This window comes from Silurus meridionalis, chromosome 22, assembly GCF_014805685.1.
Source record: "Silurus meridionalis isolate SWU-2019-XX chromosome 22, ASM1480568v1, whole genome shotgun sequence".
NCBI classification, from domain to species: domain Eukaryota; kingdom Metazoa; phylum Chordata; class Actinopteri; order Siluriformes; family Siluridae; genus Silurus; species Silurus meridionalis.
The window spans coordinates 4,430,964-4,451,190 of NC_060905.1; the positions used below are offsets into that span (position 1 = coordinate 4,430,964).

The window sequence follows — 20,227 nt, forward strand, 5'->3', positions numbered from 1 at the left end:
AGGGGTGGAGGAGGGGTGACAGGGAGAGGAAGATATGGAATATGAAGTATCCTTATTGTTGTATTAAAGTTAAGGACACTGTGCAGTTGGGGCGCTATGGCAGCATAAATAAAGGGAGAACCAGAAGGTAACACAGACATGAGGGATCTCTGGGATGTATGAGGGGTCGACAGCATACAAATATCCCAGAATAGAACACTCTGTATACACAATCCCTTCCGATCTGTTCCTTTACATGAGAAAAATCTGCTTGTAAAAGGTTTAACTAAATAAATATGTTTTTAGCCTCGACCTGAACACTGTGTCTGAGTCCCGAACACTAACTGGAAGGCTGTTACATAACTGAGGGGCTTCATAAGAGAAAAATCTGCCCCCTGCTGTAGTCTTCATTATTTGAAGTACCACCAAATAGCCTGCACCATAATGGTAAAGACGTTCACTCAGATACTGCGGCACGAGACTGTTAAGTGCTTTATACGTCAGTGTAATAGTCAGTTGATAATCAACGCAAGATTTAAATAGCAGTAGTGTAGACTAATTAAAACAGGGGAGATGTGGTCATATTTTCTAGCCCTATTAAGGACTCTTGCTGCTGCATTCTGAACTTACTGAAGCGTATTTATGCATTTACTCGAACACCCAGACATTTAAGCTTTACAGTAGTCTAATCTAGATGTAGAAGCATGAACTAGTTTTTCTGCATCCTATAACGTCATCATATTTCTAATTTTAGCAATATTTTTAAGGTAAAAGAAGGCTATCCTGGTAATGTTATTTACATGAGCCTCAAAGGAAAAACCTAGGGTCAATAATCACACCAAGGTCTTTGACTGCTGTGCTCTGACCATCCAGAGATGCTATATAATACACAAAGTTTACTTGTAGCTGCATGTGGTCCTAGTAAAAGTACTTCCGTTTTATCCGAGTTGAGCAAAAGTTAGTTATCTAACATCCACTGTCTAATGTCTTTTACACACTCCCCAACATTGTTAAGCTGATCTCCCTCATCTATTCTGAAATATACAACTGTGTATAATCAGCATAGCAATGGAAGCGAATACCATGTTTATGTATAATTTCCACCCAGAGGCAGCATACATAAAGAGAAAAGCAGTGGGCCTAAGACAGATCCTTGTGGAACACCAAACTGTACCTAGAAAGTGAGAGGAGAGAGCTGTTCCCTTTATTCCAACAACATTCTCTAGTCAAGCAAGCAGGATAGTATGATCAATGGTGTCAGAAGCTGCACTAAGGTCGAGCAAAACAAGTAAGAAAACAAAACCCTGATTAGAGGCATTTAACAGGTGTCTCTGTGCTATGATGAGGCCCAACTCCTGACTGATATATTTCCAAAATGTTATTCCTAAGTAGATGTGAGCAGAACTGCTGTGCTACAACTTTTTCTAAAATCTTGGAGATAAAGGAGAGGTTTGATATTGGCCTATAGTTGGAGAGCTGACAAGGGTTAAGGTCAGTTTTCTTAATTAAGGGAATTATCTCTTAATCTGGAATTATCTGTTTGAAGAAACTTGTAGGCAAGGGATCAAGAATGCAAGTTGATGATTTTGATGAGGAAATACATGCAATTAAGTCATTCTCTTGAATAGGAAAAAAACTTAATTAATTGTCTGTTATAATTATAGTTCTATCTACAGGGTTATTTATAAATAGTTTGGATTTATATTAATCGTCTGGATGTTTTCATCTGTATTATTAAAAAAGTTAATGAAATCATTACTACCTATTGATGGTGTGCATATTAGTGCAGTGCTATTATTTCCTGTTAATTTTGCTACCGTGCTGAAGAAAAATCTAGGATTTTGCTTGTTATTTTCTATGAGGGTGGAGAACTATGCTGATTTGGCAGCACTAAAAGCTTTTCTATAACTCAGGAGACTCTCCTTCAATGCTATTTGCGATACTTTACATTTTGTTTGACGCCATTTATGTTTTCTAATTTCGAGTGGTATATTTTAAGAAGCACGAATGATCATTTTTCATGGTGCTAATTTTTTTCTCCCTGATCATTTTGGCTTTAAGTGGAGCACCATCACCTAGAGTGTAACAGAACATTGATTCTAAACATTCAGTGACCCTGTCGAGCTTTGTGGGGTCAGACGGTGATCTAATTAATAGCGATAACTCCGGAAGATTGTTGATAAAAGTCACTGCTGTAGTTGATGCGAATGTGCGCTTAACACGGTAACGTGGTGATGTACGAATGCAATGACTCAAAGATCAGTAAAGAGATAAGGTAATGATCTGAAATAGCTTCAGACTGTGGAATTATGACTATATTTTTTATATTGAATGCAAATGTTAATATTATATAAATTATGTGTCCACCACTATGAGTGGGTCCTATAACATTATGACTAATTTTCTACTGAATTTAGAATGGACGCAACTGCTGTTCTTTAGAAATCTTTCTGATGATCAAAATTAATATTAAAATCGGCAACAAAATTTGTCTAAAAAAGGAGCTGGATTTTTGATGAAATCTGCAAATTCTCTAATAATAGCAGAGTAGGGCCCTAGGGGTCTATAAATAATAATTAATGCTTTGGGACGCTAAATATTTTATGTTGGCGAAAAAACGTCGCCTCCTCTGCAACTCCGCCTCCTCTGCCATTTAGACGGGGCTGGTGTATGTAACTGTACCCAGGAGGACTCGCTTCATTTTATGCTAGATATTCGTTCAGTTTAATCCATGTTTTTGTCAAACACATTACATTAAACTTCTGGTCGGTAATAATTTTGTTTATAGTCAGCACTTGTGACATGAAAGAGCTAATATTCAACAATCCAATCTTTAGATCAGAGGTGCTGGCTGTGCACTTATTCTTATTTAATTGAATGTTAATCAGGTTACTTAAACAGACTTTCTGAGAATTCCTACATTTTGGCTTCTCTCAGGAGACACAGATGGATGGTTTAGCCTGTTTGTCTGCTCCCTGGCCTTGGCTCTGGACAGTCACTGGTTAACTAGTGCTGTGATACTATGACCCATACTACAAGAAATGAGAGCAGTACCTTTCCGAGTGGGATGGATACCGCACCACCCTAACAGGCCAGCCTTGCCCATAAAATTGCTCAGATTATATATAAAGCCCACATTGTTTTTTGAGCACCACTCGGACATCCAGCTATTCAGTGACCATAATCTGCTGTAAACTACGTCGCCAAGCCACATTGGGATAGGGCCAGAGCATATTACAGTATCAGACATTGCCTTCACTAATTTACACACCTCAATAATGTTACTCTTAGTAACCTCTCACTGTCAAAGGTGTATATCATTAGCTCCTGTGTAAAAAATCTTAGAGAAGCTATGCGTTCTTAAAAAACTAAACTGACCTGCCATGTCGAACACCCTGGCTCCTGGGATACACCTTTACTTTGCTGCTGGTGCCCCTTAAGGTCTAGTTAATTTCATGCGCATCAGAATAGAGTTTCCAATAACTAAAGCTCTTTCAGGTTTTAGCAGGTGCTTTACTTAGTAGAGCAAACCTGAACACTTTCCTGCATTTAAAAGCACTGACACTGGAGACTCCTTTCATTAATTTGAATATAGAAAATGTCACCATGTCTATGATTATATGCTTCTCTTTCTTGCATAATTCATTTCAAGCTGTTCATTATTAGGCTTCATTTATACAGAGGCATCTGATATATGATCCAAGAAGTCATTATCACTAATCCAGATGTTCTCAGATCAACTTTGTAATACATAAAATGTTTCAAAAGCAGCTATTGTGTAAAATAAAGCCCTTACACAGACACAAGTTGAACTGATCCATGAGAGTTAGAGAGAGAGAGAGAAAGAGAGAGGGAGAGAATAAGAGAGAGATAGAAAGGGAGAGGTGAAAAACGCACAGTCACATGCAATCCTGTGTGAAATTGAGATTAATTAAGCAGACTCAAGTCCGAGCACAGACTGACTGAAGCTATTGTCCGCCTCAAGCAGCTCATTTACGCCCCGAAACCTTTCAGCATTCTTCTCTTTCATTCGCAACACAGAAGGCCACTGTCAAATCACACACCCACCTCTGAGTCAAGGAGAAGCGAGAGCTATTGAGAGCCTGCAGCGCCCCCTGCTGCCACAACAATGCAGGAGGATTAGATCATGTATTGCTTCATTGTATTTACTTCATGCATTTATGTTCAGGTCATGCACTCAAGCCGGGACTTGTCATGTGTGTGTGTGTGTGTGTGTGTGTGTGTGTGTGTGTGTGTGTGTGTGTCAGAGCGAGTGTCTGCACAATGTTGTCCCAGCTGCAAAGCAATAAAACTGAGTGGTAACATAAGAAGCAGGTAAAAAGGAACACAATCAAACACATTCATGCATGCACAACAACGACCACTTCACCCCTCATTTCCCTGCCCTGTGTGCATGGACAAAGGATTCCATCCTGCCCCTGGGGTCGTCTTTATCTGGAGCAGGGATAAAATATAATTCTTTAAAAAAAAAAGAATAGAATGAAAAACAGTCAGAATAGAAATGTACAGAATAGAATAGAATAGAATAGCTCTAACCGATAGGAATAGTAGGGAATTTAAAAGGAATAGAACAGGAATATAGAATAAAATACTAAAGGAATATAGAAAAGATTTTGTAGGTTGATAAAATAGTAGAGTTGAGTAAAGAAGAGAAGAGAAAATGATATATGGGATAGATGTCTAATAGAAAGGAATATGATAAGTAAAATTGACTAGAATAATAGAATTGAAAAAGAAAAGAAAAAATTTCCAATATATTGGGCTGAAACTGAATGGAACGGGAAAGAATGGTATAGAATGTGATGGAATGGTGTTTATGAGCATGAATATAATAGTCTGTGACAGAATAGAAAGGGATAGAAATAAATAGAAGTGCAAGAGAAGAGAATTGCAAAGAAGAACGGAACAGAACAGAATAAAATAGAAATGAGCAAAATAGGTCTAGTGGCAGAGAATAGAATTTTACAACCTCAATTTTTGGAATTATTATTTACATTTTGTTCAGATTTGGAATAGAATAGAATAGTGAAAAAGTGAACATTTGTGTGTGTGTGTGTGTGTGTGTGTGTTTGTCTGTGTGTGTGTGTGTGTGTGTGTGTGGTATTGGAGCATAGAGAGAAAGACTAGTCAGATAATAGAGGTTTCGGGCAGAAACAATCCTTTTGATGACTTCACACAGTAAGAAATAGAAATGAAAAATCAGCGTAATTGCTTTTGTCTTTGCACAGTTTTGCTTCTAAGTCATCTACACGTGACCCCTGACCTTTTAGATGTGATATGACACTTCGGCTCAGGCGATACCTGCAGCCACAGAGAGATCAATTTCCTTTTTAAATAGTTTGGCCTTTTAAACATGAAAAATGTAGCTGATCACTAATGCGTGTTTATTGTCTGAAGTTTGCTTCTTTAGTTTTGAGACTAAAGGCACTAACAAGTAATATAAAACCAGGGGGTGGGGGAAAGACGTGTTTAAATGCTTTCGAAATGTTTTTTTAAGTGATCAACTCTGACTGGTTAAAGCAACAGCTTCAAGCAACATGAATTTGAATCAATAAGGATGCCTGCAGTGTTCACCCTGGAAACACGATAGCTGTAATTTGATTGGACAGAAAAGCAAACCGAAAATGACAAAAGAAGTTGAAGAGAATAGATTATTGAGAATATTTTAATACATATTAAAACATTTCAAAACATAAGTCAGTGATTCTGATAGAGTTTTGGCCAAGTGAGAAGGCCTTGCTAACCCTGACGACCCCCAATTTTTTTTATGGTGCTCATGCTCTGTAAATGCACTTGTGGTTGAGGAGAATTTCCCACCATTCTAACTTTTAAATTATGTTTTTTTTTCCAGATTCCTAATCATTCTGAGCTCCAGCTTTTGTTGAGCACATCATTAGCTTAACACCTTCAGGTTGAATGTAAATGCTGACTGCACTCCAGGCCCCCGTGGCTGAAGCACAAAATCTAGTGGAACATCTTCCCAGCAGAATGGAGGGTATCATAACAGCAAATGAGGACTAAATGTGGAATGGGATGTTCAAAAAGCACCTACTAATCTTACGGCCAGGTGTCCGCAAACGTTTAGTACTTGAGTACTTGAAATAAAGTGTCCTTCTTTCCATGGAGGGCGTGAGACTGTTCACTTCTGCCCTCGGCTCACAAAAGCAGACAGGACACTAACCCCATTCTCATGCAGGGCCACTAGAAGGACACACACACACACACACAAATAGAGAGAATCCGGCTGTTGTGGAATGTTTGCTTCAGGTCAGGAGTGACTCCTTATCCTCTATTGTGTGCTGTCTGCTGAGGAGGTGAGGAATGCAAACTTCACAAGAAGGGAAATAAAGAGAACAAGGCAGCCGGGGAGGAAAAAAATTAAGATTTACCCCTCAACCTAGCCTCCTTTATAAAAAAGTGAAAAGGAGAGAAGTGAAGGAGAGAGACGAGCGAGTGTCAGAAAGGGAAGCAAAGGTAGACAGACACAGGAGATACAATGGAACAAAGGAAGAAGAAGAAAAAGTAGCAGGACACCAGTTTCTGTGTAATTATAGATTGTTTGTGTAGTAAGAGACTGGGTCCCGGTGTGTGCGCTATGCGAAGCACCTTTGCGTCAGTAATTATTGGAATTAACAGCACACTGAGAAGTCTTGCCGTGGATCTGGCAGCTCCGCGACTCCGGCAGGAGAGCAACACAACCCTGGATGCTTACACACACACACAAAAAAAGAAAAAAGCCACTTGGACTATTTACACAATCTGCCCCTTGTTGTGTTTGCTCTAAATACTCTAAATTGCACACAAAATCTTGTTTTATGAGGTTAAACCAATTATAGCCAGTGACTAATAGAGTTTTTTCCATCTAATTTTAAACAATAAAATACAGTCAAACACACACACACACACACACACACACACACACACGCAAAGAGGAAAAATAAACACCTACATAAATTGTTGTATGTAACAAGGTTTTCATTTGGCTTTAAAATGCAAGTTTAAGACAAAACAAATAAAACAGATTAGTTGCTGTTTAGTTCAAAAGTTTGTACACCTTTGAGACATTTACACTAACAGGACATGTATATATAAAAATATATAAACATAGCAGTAGTTTAAAAATTTGCTTTTTTGGACTGTATTGGAATATGTATGAATCGTTTAATTGTTATACAGGAAGATGTTCTGCTGAAATGACAGCAATAATACTTGCGCTCTCACCACCATGCTTCAATATTTCACATTTTGTTTAATCTAATCTAAATATATTGCTTCTGGAGTTTGCTACAAGGGCTGCAATTGCAATGAACAGTTTTACATTCAAGTGTCCATCAGCAAACTGTTAATAACCTCTAATAACCTCCAACCTGGAACTATAATGAATGGACATTCAGACACCCGGATGTGGATGGGTTCCATTTTGAGTCTGGTTCTTCTCATACCTTCATAATCAGGGAGTTTTTCCTCACCGCTGGCTCTTTTTAGGGAGAAACGGATAGGGACTAATTTTTTATTCTGTAAAGCTGCTTTGAGACAATGTTCATTGTTAAGAACGCTCTACAAATATCAGCAAACTATAGATAAACACTGCAAAAGAACATGCTATAAAATGCTAAACAAAATTGAACCTGAAAGTTAAAGTGATCACAAACACTAGGCCAAAGCAACATTTTATTGGATAATATCCTGCAGTGGCCCAGTCAAAGTCTGATCTTTATCCTATTGGGAATTTGTGGCACTATTTTAAAATTGTAGACCAAAAGCATCAACAAACCAACCTGAACAACCAGGAGCAAATCTGCTTAGAGAAATGGACTAAAATCATTTTGTTACTGTGTGCAAAACTGGTACAGGTGTAAACACAAAGTCACCTTGCAATAAATGATTTTGAGTTTCAGTGTCATTTCTTTTGCTGAAATTATACAGGGCTGTGTATTATACCATATATACAGTAACATTTCGTTCATATTTACTTACTTTTTAGTACCCCATACCCACCCACCACCATGTTTCATTGTAATAACAACATTCCTGATAAAAACTTAACTGTACTTTAGTAGATTTTTCTGGTATTAGAACTTTACTTCACTATTTATTTTTCAGACAACTTTTTCCTTTTTATTGTACTTACTGTAGCTGTTGCTCCTGCTGCTTTCAGGTCATCCTGCAACTCTCTTCCAGTGAATGCTGGCTTCTCTCATTAATCTGCGGTTGTGTTCTGAAATTGTCTATTTGTGGTTTCATGAACTTTCTTCCTTTATATTGTTAAACCAGTTACTCTGACAGAGATGTTTTACTTGTTTGCTAGGACAGTTTTTTTTTTTATTTAAGTGATGTTAAATAAGAATTTTGGGAAGCTTCTTCACCTTCAGTTTCACCGTGATTGCCGTTATAAAACTTTTAAATTGCTGTATTAAAACCTCTCTATTCTGAAACATTGGCTACTTACTGTAACACAACCATAAGCAGAGGAATGATGGAACATTAATTATTACTCAGAGTTGATTAGCTGTTAAGAATAGTTAGAATTTTAGCATTTTATATATATATATATATATATATATATATATATATATATATATATATATATATATATATATATATATATATATATATAGAGAGAGAGAGAGAGAGAGAGAGAGAGAGAGAGAGAGAGAGAAAGGAAGGGAGGAGAAAGAAAGAGTGAGAGAAAGAGTTTCTGGCTCTAAAACTTGACTTGCATATTTCACTTTTCTTAAGATTTTCCCGTCCTGTTCCGGCATGTTCCACCTGTGAAACCAAGAAAAGCTATGGTAAAGGTTGTGAAAATTGGATTTAGATTCTTTCAATTGGATTGTGAAATCATGTTCATTTCTTAACTGATCCACACGAAGAATGATTTAAATCACCTGCGTTAGACGGATACTCACTTTTGTATCAGTGATTCTGTCATTATCGCTATCTATCTTCTCTCTATCATTTTTATCAATTCAGTGCGACATACAGTGTATGTGTGAAAACACTGGAGGGAAAGCAACTTGTCATATTTATCAAGAAATTACATACGGCATAGTTTATTGTGGTAATGTAGTTACAGCTTTACTTCAGAATTTTAAACTGGAGACTCCTTTCAAAGAGATTTGTTTAGACTTGCATGCATATTGTAACGACACTAGTTATATTTGACCATCTATAATGTGTATGTATATGTCTTATTGTTGTATAATCACAATTAAGATTAAGCAAAGAATTCAGAATAGTAAAGGAGCTACACTGTAAGTAAAGACAATAGTTCTTCCACATACTGTTACCACAACATTGGAGGCACACAATTTTATCAAATGTCTTTGGATGCAGTAGCATGACATTTTCCCTTCAATTGAACTAAAAAGTCCAAACATGTTCCAGCATGACAATTCTCCTGTGCACAAAGCCAGCTCCATGAACATATGCATGGGTTGGAAGTGTGTGGAAGATCTTGATAGACCTGCTATTGAGCTCTGACCTCACTGAATGAATCTCACTAAATTAATCTCACACAAATCTTCACAAAATCTAGTGGAACATCTTCCCAGAATTTCAGATTATTATAAGAGCAAATTGGGACTGAAAGTGAAATGAGATCTTTAAATTTTATGGTCAGAGAGAACAACATATGGCTGGAGAATTCAGGTGCCCCAATATATTTGTTGTGTTTTGAATGGAACATCATCACAGCTTGGTAAAAAGAACATAGTAAAAAAAACATAATTTGATTTAGATTTTGGTAACTTTTCCCACTCTAACTTTTTAAGACTATCCTCTATCCTCTAGTCTATATAAGACTATAAAAAAATCCCCACACCCTTTAGTGGTTAGTATATTTGCCCCACACCGATGGAGTTAAGGTTTAAATCCTCAAATCTTCTTGGGCTTTACGGGTTTCCTCCTGGTACTCAGATTTTACTCTGCCATTGTAGGCTGTTTGGCATTTCCAAATTGTCCATTGTGTATAAGTGTGTGTGCATGTGTGTGTGTGTGTGTGTGTGTAGGGAGTATCCTCCGTGTAGGGTTTCCCCTGCACTGCGCCCCGAGTTCCCTGGAACTCCAGGCTCCTGTAGGATATGCAGTACAGAAAATAGATTGATGAATAGGCATGTAAAAAAAAGGTCGAACTTTTTAAACATGTTTAAAGACCAAAATAGTTTGAATTACTGCGATCTAAAATGACTGAACTGATGCGGCTGTGATAAAACCAGACAGAAGCCAGACCTGTCTGCATATTGCCAGAGCTAAGAGTTATATCCTGCGTTCTACATCGCCATGGGTGAGGCAGGTTTGGATTATGTCGTGATCTTATTTCAAAATAATGTAGCACTGTATTTCTCTATCACCAAGGTGAGCAAATGTTCAGGAGCCAAAAACAAAAACGAAATTATTCATGACATTTCACTGTGCCAGGTAAAATACACACACACACACACACACACACACACACACACACACACACACACACACACACACACACACACACAGCCTCAACTAGCTGCTTTTGTGCTGGTCACATTATTCAAGACAAAACAAACAGGGCATGTTGGGACATAGATGAAACGAGGCCATGCTGTCTGAGCGAAGCCGCCGCCCCCTTGCAACCCCACCTCTCCCCCTCTTCAGTCCCCCACTCCCCATCATCTCCACCCTGAACTAATTTTGGCTCTGACCGTGGACGTAATGGATTTCTGGCCTGACACGAGGGCAGGATGACGGAGCAGTTCAAACCGACTATGAGAATTTCTCAGAGTGCTGAGTACACTCTTAGTAACTATCTGCTAAAATCTGTCAGGAATGTGAGCCCAAGCTTACGGCAGTGTGTGTGAGGGATGTGCCGTTTGCTCCATGGATCAATACGTGTGGAATAGTTGGACATCTCAGCAGTTTAAAATTTCCCTCACTCGACCTTTGCATGCCCTTCTCACAGATCTATTGCAGTCCCTATATTTTGAGCAACAGCTTCCAAACTTTGTGTTTGTAGAATGTTTTTTTGAATTTATGAACGTTCTTGAACTGTAATATATTATGATGAAATATGTTAGCATTAATCTCAATGTGAGTGTAACAGTTTAATAAAACATTTTCTGAAAGTTATGAAGAAGTTTTGGAGATAATTTCGGAAAACATTTTATAATAAGGTTTATACACATTCAGAAACAGTTGTTCAGTTTCATTTCTAGAATGTTCCATTTTTGTATCTAATGACACTGTATCATCAATATTGTCAGACTACAACTGAAGTTTTTAAAAAAAGCAGAAATCCATTTTTGAATATCAAAGTTACCACCCAACAACATTGTGAAGTAAATTTTTTGTACACACACACACACACACACACACACACACACAAATATATATATATATATATATATATATATATATATATATATATATATATATATATATATATATATATATATAATTTGTTATATGTTATTTGCTCAACAGCTTCATGCATATAGTCTCTGCCATAGACTTTTTTTATAAGTTTGTTCAAAATACATTCTATCTATCTATCTATCTATCTATCTATCTATCTATCTATCTATCTATCTATCTATCTATCTATCTATCTATCTATCTATCTATCTATCTATCTATCTATCTATCTATCTATCTATCTATCCTGTATATACATATATAAATTAAAAATTACAGCTGGTATTTGGAGCCTTCAAAACATTTTTGACCATTTAAAAAAACAACATTTTTTAACATTCCTACAACCTTTTTGCAACGTTTTAGAATGTTACTGTACATTCGTTTAAAGTGCCTTTGATTTTTATGCATTCTGAAAAGGTTACATAAAGGCTTTTTCAACATTACATTAAATTAAAGTCATTTCTGGCACTATAAAGTGTATATCGATCATGCTAGGAACATTAACATAGAAGCCTTTCTTTCATAGTCCTGACTTGCAAAAAAAAAAAAAAAAAGCTCATTTTATATTGAAATTAGTCAGGGTGAGCTTATCCACAATCATCTTTAATTTCCTGTGTACATGTATTTACCTCTAAAAAAATAAAATAAAAATGTTTTTGTAAGAATTCACACCATTGCACACAAGTTTTTTATTACGCCTACTCGGCATAATTGTCATTGACCCTTTGCCTTGTAGCCTGTGTATCTTGACTTGCAGCCATTTCCTGAAAAATTGCATGTTGAATGCTTTCACAATTATTCCATCCCTGCAGAATGCGGGTGCGTGTGGGCTGTGAAATGGGGGAAATAAAGGAAGGATTGTGGGTTCGGATAAGTCTTGTGTCCCATGTGTCTTCCACAGCGGATTCCATAGCACTCCTGTTGCTTTGTTCCCCCCCAGGAGAGATCTAGATTTATTCTTAATGGCCTCTTGAGTGATCTTAAAAGTACCTCGAAGCCTGAGTTACGGTGATGTTATCACTTAATCAGAATGTTCTCAATTAGGGAAGAATCTTGTTAGCATCTTGTTGGCCCAAATGTTTCAACTGAAACTGCAGGATTTCACTGGCAGGATTCTGAAAGCCTGGCAATTCTGTAGAGCAGATAGAAATTAGCATTAAGACTAAATGCTAGTGCTAGTCCTCTATTTTGTACCACTTGAGCTTAAGTTTGAGAATTGATTGAGTTCTCCAGCTTTGTTCTTTTTAATTAACTTTCTACTTTCTTATATTAGATAAAGAAAATAAAGCTAATGCAAGTCTAATAGGAAGATACTGTCGAAACAAGCAAGGAAACACATAGTAAGCATAATCACACAAAATAAAGCCATTACATCTAATCCAACAACTCAAATATGTATTATATAGATATTGGACTACACAAGACCACTGAAGGTGTGCTGTGGTATCTCTCACCAAGACGTTAGCAGCAGATCCTGTCCTGTAAGGAGGTGGGGCCTCTATGGATCTGACTTGTTTGTACTGGACATTCCATTGATGCTTGATTGGTTAAAGATCTTGGAAAATTGGAGGCCAAGTCAACATCTTGTACTTTTTTCATAGTTCTTAAACATGAACATCTTTTGTTTGTTTGCCTTTTCTGTCATAATTTGCTCTGCAACAAAGTTTAGAAAAGTGGTCATCGAAGAAAGATCTGCATGAATTCCAGGATTACCATCCACATGATGTAAAAGGAAATAAAGTTCATTCAACTACGCCATCTTCTTCCATTGGTTCAGTGCTGAAGCTTACCTGCTAATTGTAGGTGCTTTTGGTGGTGTACAAGAGCCAGGATGGAGTTTCCCAAACACTCTGCAGCACCATGCACAGTAAACTGTAACGAACTGTGTGTTTTGCTTTTTAATGGTCCCAGCATGTAGCTCTTCTGTAGAAGTTGGTAATATGGGTTAACCTCCACTCCCCAAACACATCAGTTATACCTGAGACCTCATTTCCCTGTTGCTGGTTCAACAATTGTCCTTCTTTAGAACACTTTTTTTTTTTTAGAAATGAACCACTACATACCAGGAACACACCACAAGACCTAATGTGCTGTAGATGTTCTGACCCAGTTGTTTATTGAGATCCTTGCATCCAACACATCTTTTTTTGAGAACTCTTTGACAAATGCACAACCATACAAAAAATGTTGATACTTTTCACATTTGTTTATGCTGGACGATTGAAAACCACTGATTGCTGTTAGTTTATTCATAGCACAACGCTGGCAAAAAGTTTACCCACAAAAGACAATATTATTGGTTTAGCTGAATATTCTGTGTTTAGGTTTGTTCCCTAGAATAAAGCTCCCTGAGATGGTAGAAGAAACCTTGAGGGCAACTGTGGTCCTAAACGTTTGTATTAAAATGTTCACATTAACTACAGTTCAACTATTGTGTACTTAAACTTCATATTTTCAAAGACATGTCAGACGAGACCTGACCAATCCTGACAAGACACCAAACAAACTCCGGAGTCATACGACTTTCTGCTCTTGATTTCCATCTTTGTGAACACTTAATAAATCTCCTAAACATCTCTGAGCTGACTCTTGGCTGGTTTCCTGGTTCCTGCTCATCTTTTTGAAAGATTTATAACAAGGGCCTTAAGTCACAAGAATCCATTTTTTTCCTACCATTTGTCGGTTGTCAGTGCATTCCAGCTACAAAGATGGAAGATGAAAAGTGATCTGTAAACAAAACAACAGTGCAAGCAATGCTTCAGGAAGCAAGATTTTTAGTTTCATGGGAAACAAACTTCAGGGCTCTCAATCAAAGAATAATGGAAGCAGCAATGTTCTAAAGCAAACAGGGATCTTGTTCTGGCAGCCGGATGGCTCCTTGATGTTGTTTGAATAATAAACGATGATGTTATTTGCCAAGATACTGTATATGCATTGACCTTTGACTTTTCAAAAAAACAAACTGAATCACAAAATCAATGTACAACCGTGCTGTCTCACGGGTCAGTGGTTTAAACCTGAACCTGGGATATTGTTCCTGTGGGTTTCCTCTGGGTCCTCTGGTTTCCTCCCACCTCCAAAAACATAGTACTCATGCAAAGATGTGAATGTGTTTCATGCCGTGTAAAGAAATGGCGTCCTGTAAAGGGTAGGTTTTTTTTAACTTGAGCCTGGCGTTCCTGATAGGATGGGCTCCAGAAACCACTACAACTCTGACAAAAATGAAGGACCTTCTGAGGATAAAGGAATGAGAATCCACAGGAGATTCCTGTCATTTCTTGATATTTCTGTTATTTTTTCATTATTATGTGCAATAAGTCATAATTTTTTTTTTTTTACATGTAACCTACTTCAAGCACTGATTATAGAAATGTATCATTACACTTAAGGCATTTATCAGAAGCCCTTATCCATTAATACACCTAAGCAGTTGAGGGTTAAGTCCTTGCTCAAGGGCCCAGCAGTAGCAGCTTAGTGGTGGTGGGATTAAATCTCACAACCTTCTGATCAGAGTCCAACTTCCTTATATATGGTTTATTTATTAACCAGTGACAAATACTTTTTTATACATTGTATTTAAAATGATGTATTAGTTCCAGACTTTCCTGTGGTGGAAAACATAAAATTATAGTTTTACTTATAACTATTGGCAACTGCTGACACTGGAGACTCCTTAATGTTAAATGTGTATCAAACCCCCACTTGTGTGTTCTTTTCTATTTTGTTCTTTTTTCAAATTCAATGTCCCGGCGCTGATCTCGAGTGCCTGCAGCTACAGCTCCTTCTAATGACAAGAGGCGAAAACAGGAGAGTGTGTAGTCCTGCTATCCACATCCACAATACTGCCATTCCATGTATAGACGAGGGCTCACTTGATCTGAGTAACTGACCCCGGCCTGTTGTCCATCATGAAAGATGCTTTTAGGTGATAACAGTGTCATGCTCCTGTCACGGTAAGTGCAGAAGCTCAACGAGACAGAGCGATAGGATAGATAACCCCTCCCTGCTCTCCCGCTGTCTTCTCACCATTCCATTGGTGCTCTGAAAGAACAGAGGGGTGAAAGTTCAAACTCATTCATAACAATGAAGTTCAACGAGCAGACACCAAGGCAGGTCAAGATGCCAGATTTGAAGATTTTATTGGATGCATACAGAGTAATGAAGCAACTCAAATTCTGTATCATATACGAGCTTGTTTTATTTATTTATTTATTTATTTATTTATTTCAAGTCAAGTTGTGAAAGGGTATCTGCAAAAGTGAAAGGGAAAGTTTATAGGACTGTGGTGAGACCTGAGATGTTGTATGGATTAGAGACAGTGGCATTGAGTAAAAGACAGGAGGTGGAGCTGGAGGTAGCAGAGCTGAAGATGTTGAGGTTTTTGTTGGGAGTGACGACGATGGACAGGATTAGAAATGAGTTTATTAGAGGGACAGCCCATGTAGGACGTTTTAGAGACAAGGTGATGGAGGTGAGATTGAGATGGTTTGGACATTTTTAGAGGAGGGACATGAGGTATATTGGTAGAAGAATGCTGAGGATGAAGCCACCAGAAAGGAGGAAAAGTGGAAGACCAAGGAAGAGGTTTATGGATTATGGATGCAGGTTTTTGGTTTAAAAGATGAGGCAGATGTAGAGAACAGAGTAGTATGGAGGGGGATGATCCGCTGTGGTGACCCCTAATGGGAAAAAGAATATAAATATAAAGCTGTTGGCTTTGTGGATTCAGTGTGTGGTGTAAATGTCTGTGATAGAGGGGAGAGAGACTTCGATGATCTCTTCAGCTGTCCTCACTACCCTCTGTACGGTTTTGCGATCCAAGATGGTGCAGTTCCCAAACCAGGCGGTGATGCAGCTGCTCTCAATGGTCCCTGAGTAGAACATGGTTAGGATGGGGGAGGGAGATGGCTTTCCTCAGCCTTCTCAGGAAGTAGAGATGCTGCTGGGCTTTCTTGCTAATGGAGCTGGTGTTAAGAGACCAGGTAAAGTTCTCCACCAGATGAACAGCTCTTGACGATCTCCACAGAGGATCCATCGATGATCAGTGGAGAATGGCCGCTCTGTGCTCTGCTGAAGTGCACTACCATCCCTTTAGTTTTGTCAACGTTGAGACCAGGCTGTTACCTGTTTCACCTCCACTCTGTATGCTGACTCTTTGTTCTTGCTGATGAGACCCACCGCGGTTGTATCATCAGCGAATTTATTGATGTGGATCATGTAGTGAGTCAGCAGAGTAAACAGCAGTGGGCTGAGCACACAGCCCTGAGGGTGCCCAAGTGCTCATTGTGGTGCTGTCGGAAATGCTGTTCTTAATCCAGACTGACTGAGATCTCCCAGTCAGGAACTGAGGTCTCCCAGTTGTTTGTTTGTTTATTTATTTATTGTTACACGTACATATAGTAAAAGATGCATCCAGGTTCAACTTCTATTATATATTTCTGCAGATAGATAGATAGATAGATAGATAGATAGATAGATAGATAGATAGATAGATAGATAGATAGATAGATAGATAGATAGATAAAATATTGAGTTAATAAAATGAGTTAAAAATAATTTGTAGTTTGACAACCTTAATATACGTAAACACACACGCACGCACGCACACACACACACACACACACACACACACACACACACACACACACACACACTATATATATATCTGATAGATAGATAGATAGATAGATAGATAGATAGATAGATAGATAGATAGATAGATAGATAGATAGATAGGTAGAGTAGATAAAGTAGATAGAGAGTATTCAGTTGTATAAGATCTAGGACAATAAAGCTCATTATCATCATCCTCATCATCATGACACGACATGTCTGATGGATGTGCAGTGACTAAGTGATTGTTATAAAGTCAGAATGCAATATGAGCCTCTTCTCATCCCCAGTGTCCGTGGGAGGGGTGATGAGAGAGAGAGAGAGAGGAGGGAAAGTTTTGGGGAGGGAGCGCACAAGTGCGCATCAGAGAGCGACAGATAGAAAGAGAGAAAGAGAGAGAGAGAGAGAGACCGAGGGAGGAAACTGGATGCAGGGAGGTAGTGCAGCTGGGACACTTCGGGAACGAGGACACTTCTAACCTGGACCTTCTGTCTTCACCTCTGCGCCGGGCTTCACTGTAACTTCGCCCTGTCTCCGTTTTCTCCTCCTTTTCTTGCCTCCCACCGCCGCATGGCTTCAGTGTAACCAGCGCGTCTCCTGGCTGGAACTGCGCACTGTCCAACATGAACCGAGGGACGGGGGGACAGGAAAGAGCACTCCTGGCTCTCCTCATCATCTTACACACCACCACAACACACGCGGGTAAAGTATCACAGGGGGGCGAACAAATCCTAGCGCTTTGTAAAGTGTGTGTTTTTTTTAAGTGGGGAAATTCTTAGGGGTGGCAAGGTGGGGTAAAGTGTTATGACGGATAGAATAGTTAGCTCTATGGGGTAACATTTCCGAAGGTTTATTTATTTATTTAAGAATTGAGAGGGTCTAAGATGCCCCAGTGGGTAAATGTCGGGGTAATTAGAATATCGGTATTATTTGTACTGTACAGTAGGAAATAATACCTTATGGGCTCATTTAGCTCCTGACACCTTACATAAGTATATCAACTAATCTTTACACACACACACACACACACACACACACACACACACACACACACACACACACACAGTTTTTATCATCTAGTTTGAATGATAAATTTAATAATATTATGAATAACAATGAATAGAATTTTCATCTATACTATCTTACTCATCTGTCATTTCATTTCTCAATTTATTTTGTTAAAGAGATTCATTGCAGTGAATTATCTTATTAGACAAATTTTCATTTCTTAAAATTAATTCTAAAGTAAAAATGGAAGCACGTATTGTGGTTCTATTTTGCATGTCTGTCCACAACTCATTACTAAATGCATGCAGTTTGGCAATTTGGGATGAAGACTGAGTTGACACCAGTTCATTCTTTTCCCAAGGACTTCATTTTTAAAGAGTAATTAGGACTCATTATAATAGTCTCTAATATAAGACTTGAGGGTCGTAAATCTCAAGGCTCTATAAGTTCTAGCTATAAAGAATGGACATGTAATACAGTCAGATGTGTGTAAGTCAGCAGAGGGAATGTGCAGCCTACACAGATTTGTTCTGAACCGTGAGTCATTCTATTTGAGACACTCGAGTGAGTTGGTTGGAAAGATTTAAGTTCTGTTGAACATCTGCACGTGGGATTTAAATTGCTTATCAGTCACTTATTGTTTGGATTGCCATTTTCTTGACTACAGCACAAAAATTCAACAGATCCTGGGTGTTTCTTTTGTGGTGTGGGTTTCAAGAGAATGTAATGGTTCAGTGAACAACTAATGTTAGCGAGCTAATTAGTTTGTTTCTTCACAACTATGTGACAATCTATCTATCTATATGTACTTTGGGTTCCATGCTAGCTGCATTTAATTGTTTTGTACTTTTACTTTGCACAGTGTCTAAAAGAAAGAAAGAATCTAATCAAATCTATGTAATTAAGAGAGCTGAGATGCACAATGAAGCTGCTGCTTCACAATCACCAGTTCCCAAACTGCTCTATCTCATCTGTTGGCAAACATTCCCAAAATTTGCAAATTTGCATTGAAACCTGACACTAGTAGACTCTTTTCCTTCCAGATCACCTGGAATCATTTTCCATGAAAACCATTATAGCACAGGTATCATTCTAATTATCAAGCATTCCATCTATGATTAGTTTGATCTCTTCATGCAGTAGGCTGCAAATTTGAATTTATCATCAGTTAACTTAGATCTAAAGAGATTGCATGAAGATAACTGCTTTATTGGTTCGTATTTTCGATCAATGGGATTAATCGTTTCTTTTTCTTTACATAAATATTATATAAGGTGGCTTTGTGTGTTCCTCCTGTTTCTATGGGCTCCCTCTAGATTCCCTGCTTTCCTCCAATGGCCAAAAACATGACAGTAGGTGAATGAGATACTCTAATTGTTCCTAGATGTGAAAGTATGTCTTGACCTCCGATCCGCTGCGACTCTGGAGCGCTTATGGAAGATGAACGAATGCGAGAGAACATGGAAACGGGGTGCCAAGACTTTTGCACAGCATTGCCTAGTGTTTTCGAAATGCACAGTGTGATAGCATGTAGGTCTAAAGTTAAACCATTAGCAGACAATTAAATGAGAATATGGGCTGCTGGCATGTAATCAGAGATTTATGACTAACACACATGGTTAAATGTGTGAATGGTGCAGCAACTCATGCAAGCACAAAAAACGAAACAAAAAACGTTCTTTGCTGCTTATGTGTAACCGCACATTAATGACAATAAATAAAACGGCTGGAGAAAAAGGCGATCTTGCAAACATCTTCAAAATGTCATGTTTTCTTCTTTCGGCCCACATTTGGAGAGGTGCCATTTTTTTCCTCTTCGTTTCACATGCTCTTTTATGTCGGCATTTAGCGTGCATTCCCCACCCTGGCAAACAAAAAAACTCAACCGAGGGGAGTTCAGGCGTGTATCTCCACCCCTTCATGGGATCCTGTTGCTTCACCAGAGAACATGTTCTCTCTTTGATCCCGCTATGTATATAAAATGGGCGGATCGACTAAAGGCTACTGGTTAGCCCTTGCGGAGATGCTTTCGAATGGATCACCTGAACATTTCCTTCTCATCAAGCCGGACCTCCCATCTGCGCTGGAACTCAGCGCTCGGTATTCTTTCCTTTTTTTTTTCTTTTTTTGATGAACTATAAGCCTTTTATCATATCTCCTATGCATAGATAACATCCAGCAACTTTGAGCGGGCGCCCCTCTTCGGTCTACAAGC

At 38.3% G+C, this 20,227-nt stretch overlaps 1 protein-coding gene across 2 annotated transcripts in view; it reads left to right on the forward strand.

The window, feature by feature from the left end:
• The first annotated feature begins 17,361 nt into the window (after nt 1-17,361).
• Nucleotides 17,362-20,227, forward strand: part of col5a3a (collagen, type V, alpha 3a) — a 96,062-nt gene continuing 93,196 nt past the window's right edge. For both annotated transcript variants that reach the window (XM_046834746.1, XM_046834745.1), the window contains exon 1: nt 17,362-17,706. In XM_046834746.1, coding sequence (XP_046690702.1) covers nt 17,628-17,706 — 79 coding nt within the window. In that variant the 5' untranslated portion in view covers nt 17,362-17,627. The remainder of the gene's footprint in view (nt 17,707-20,227) is intronic.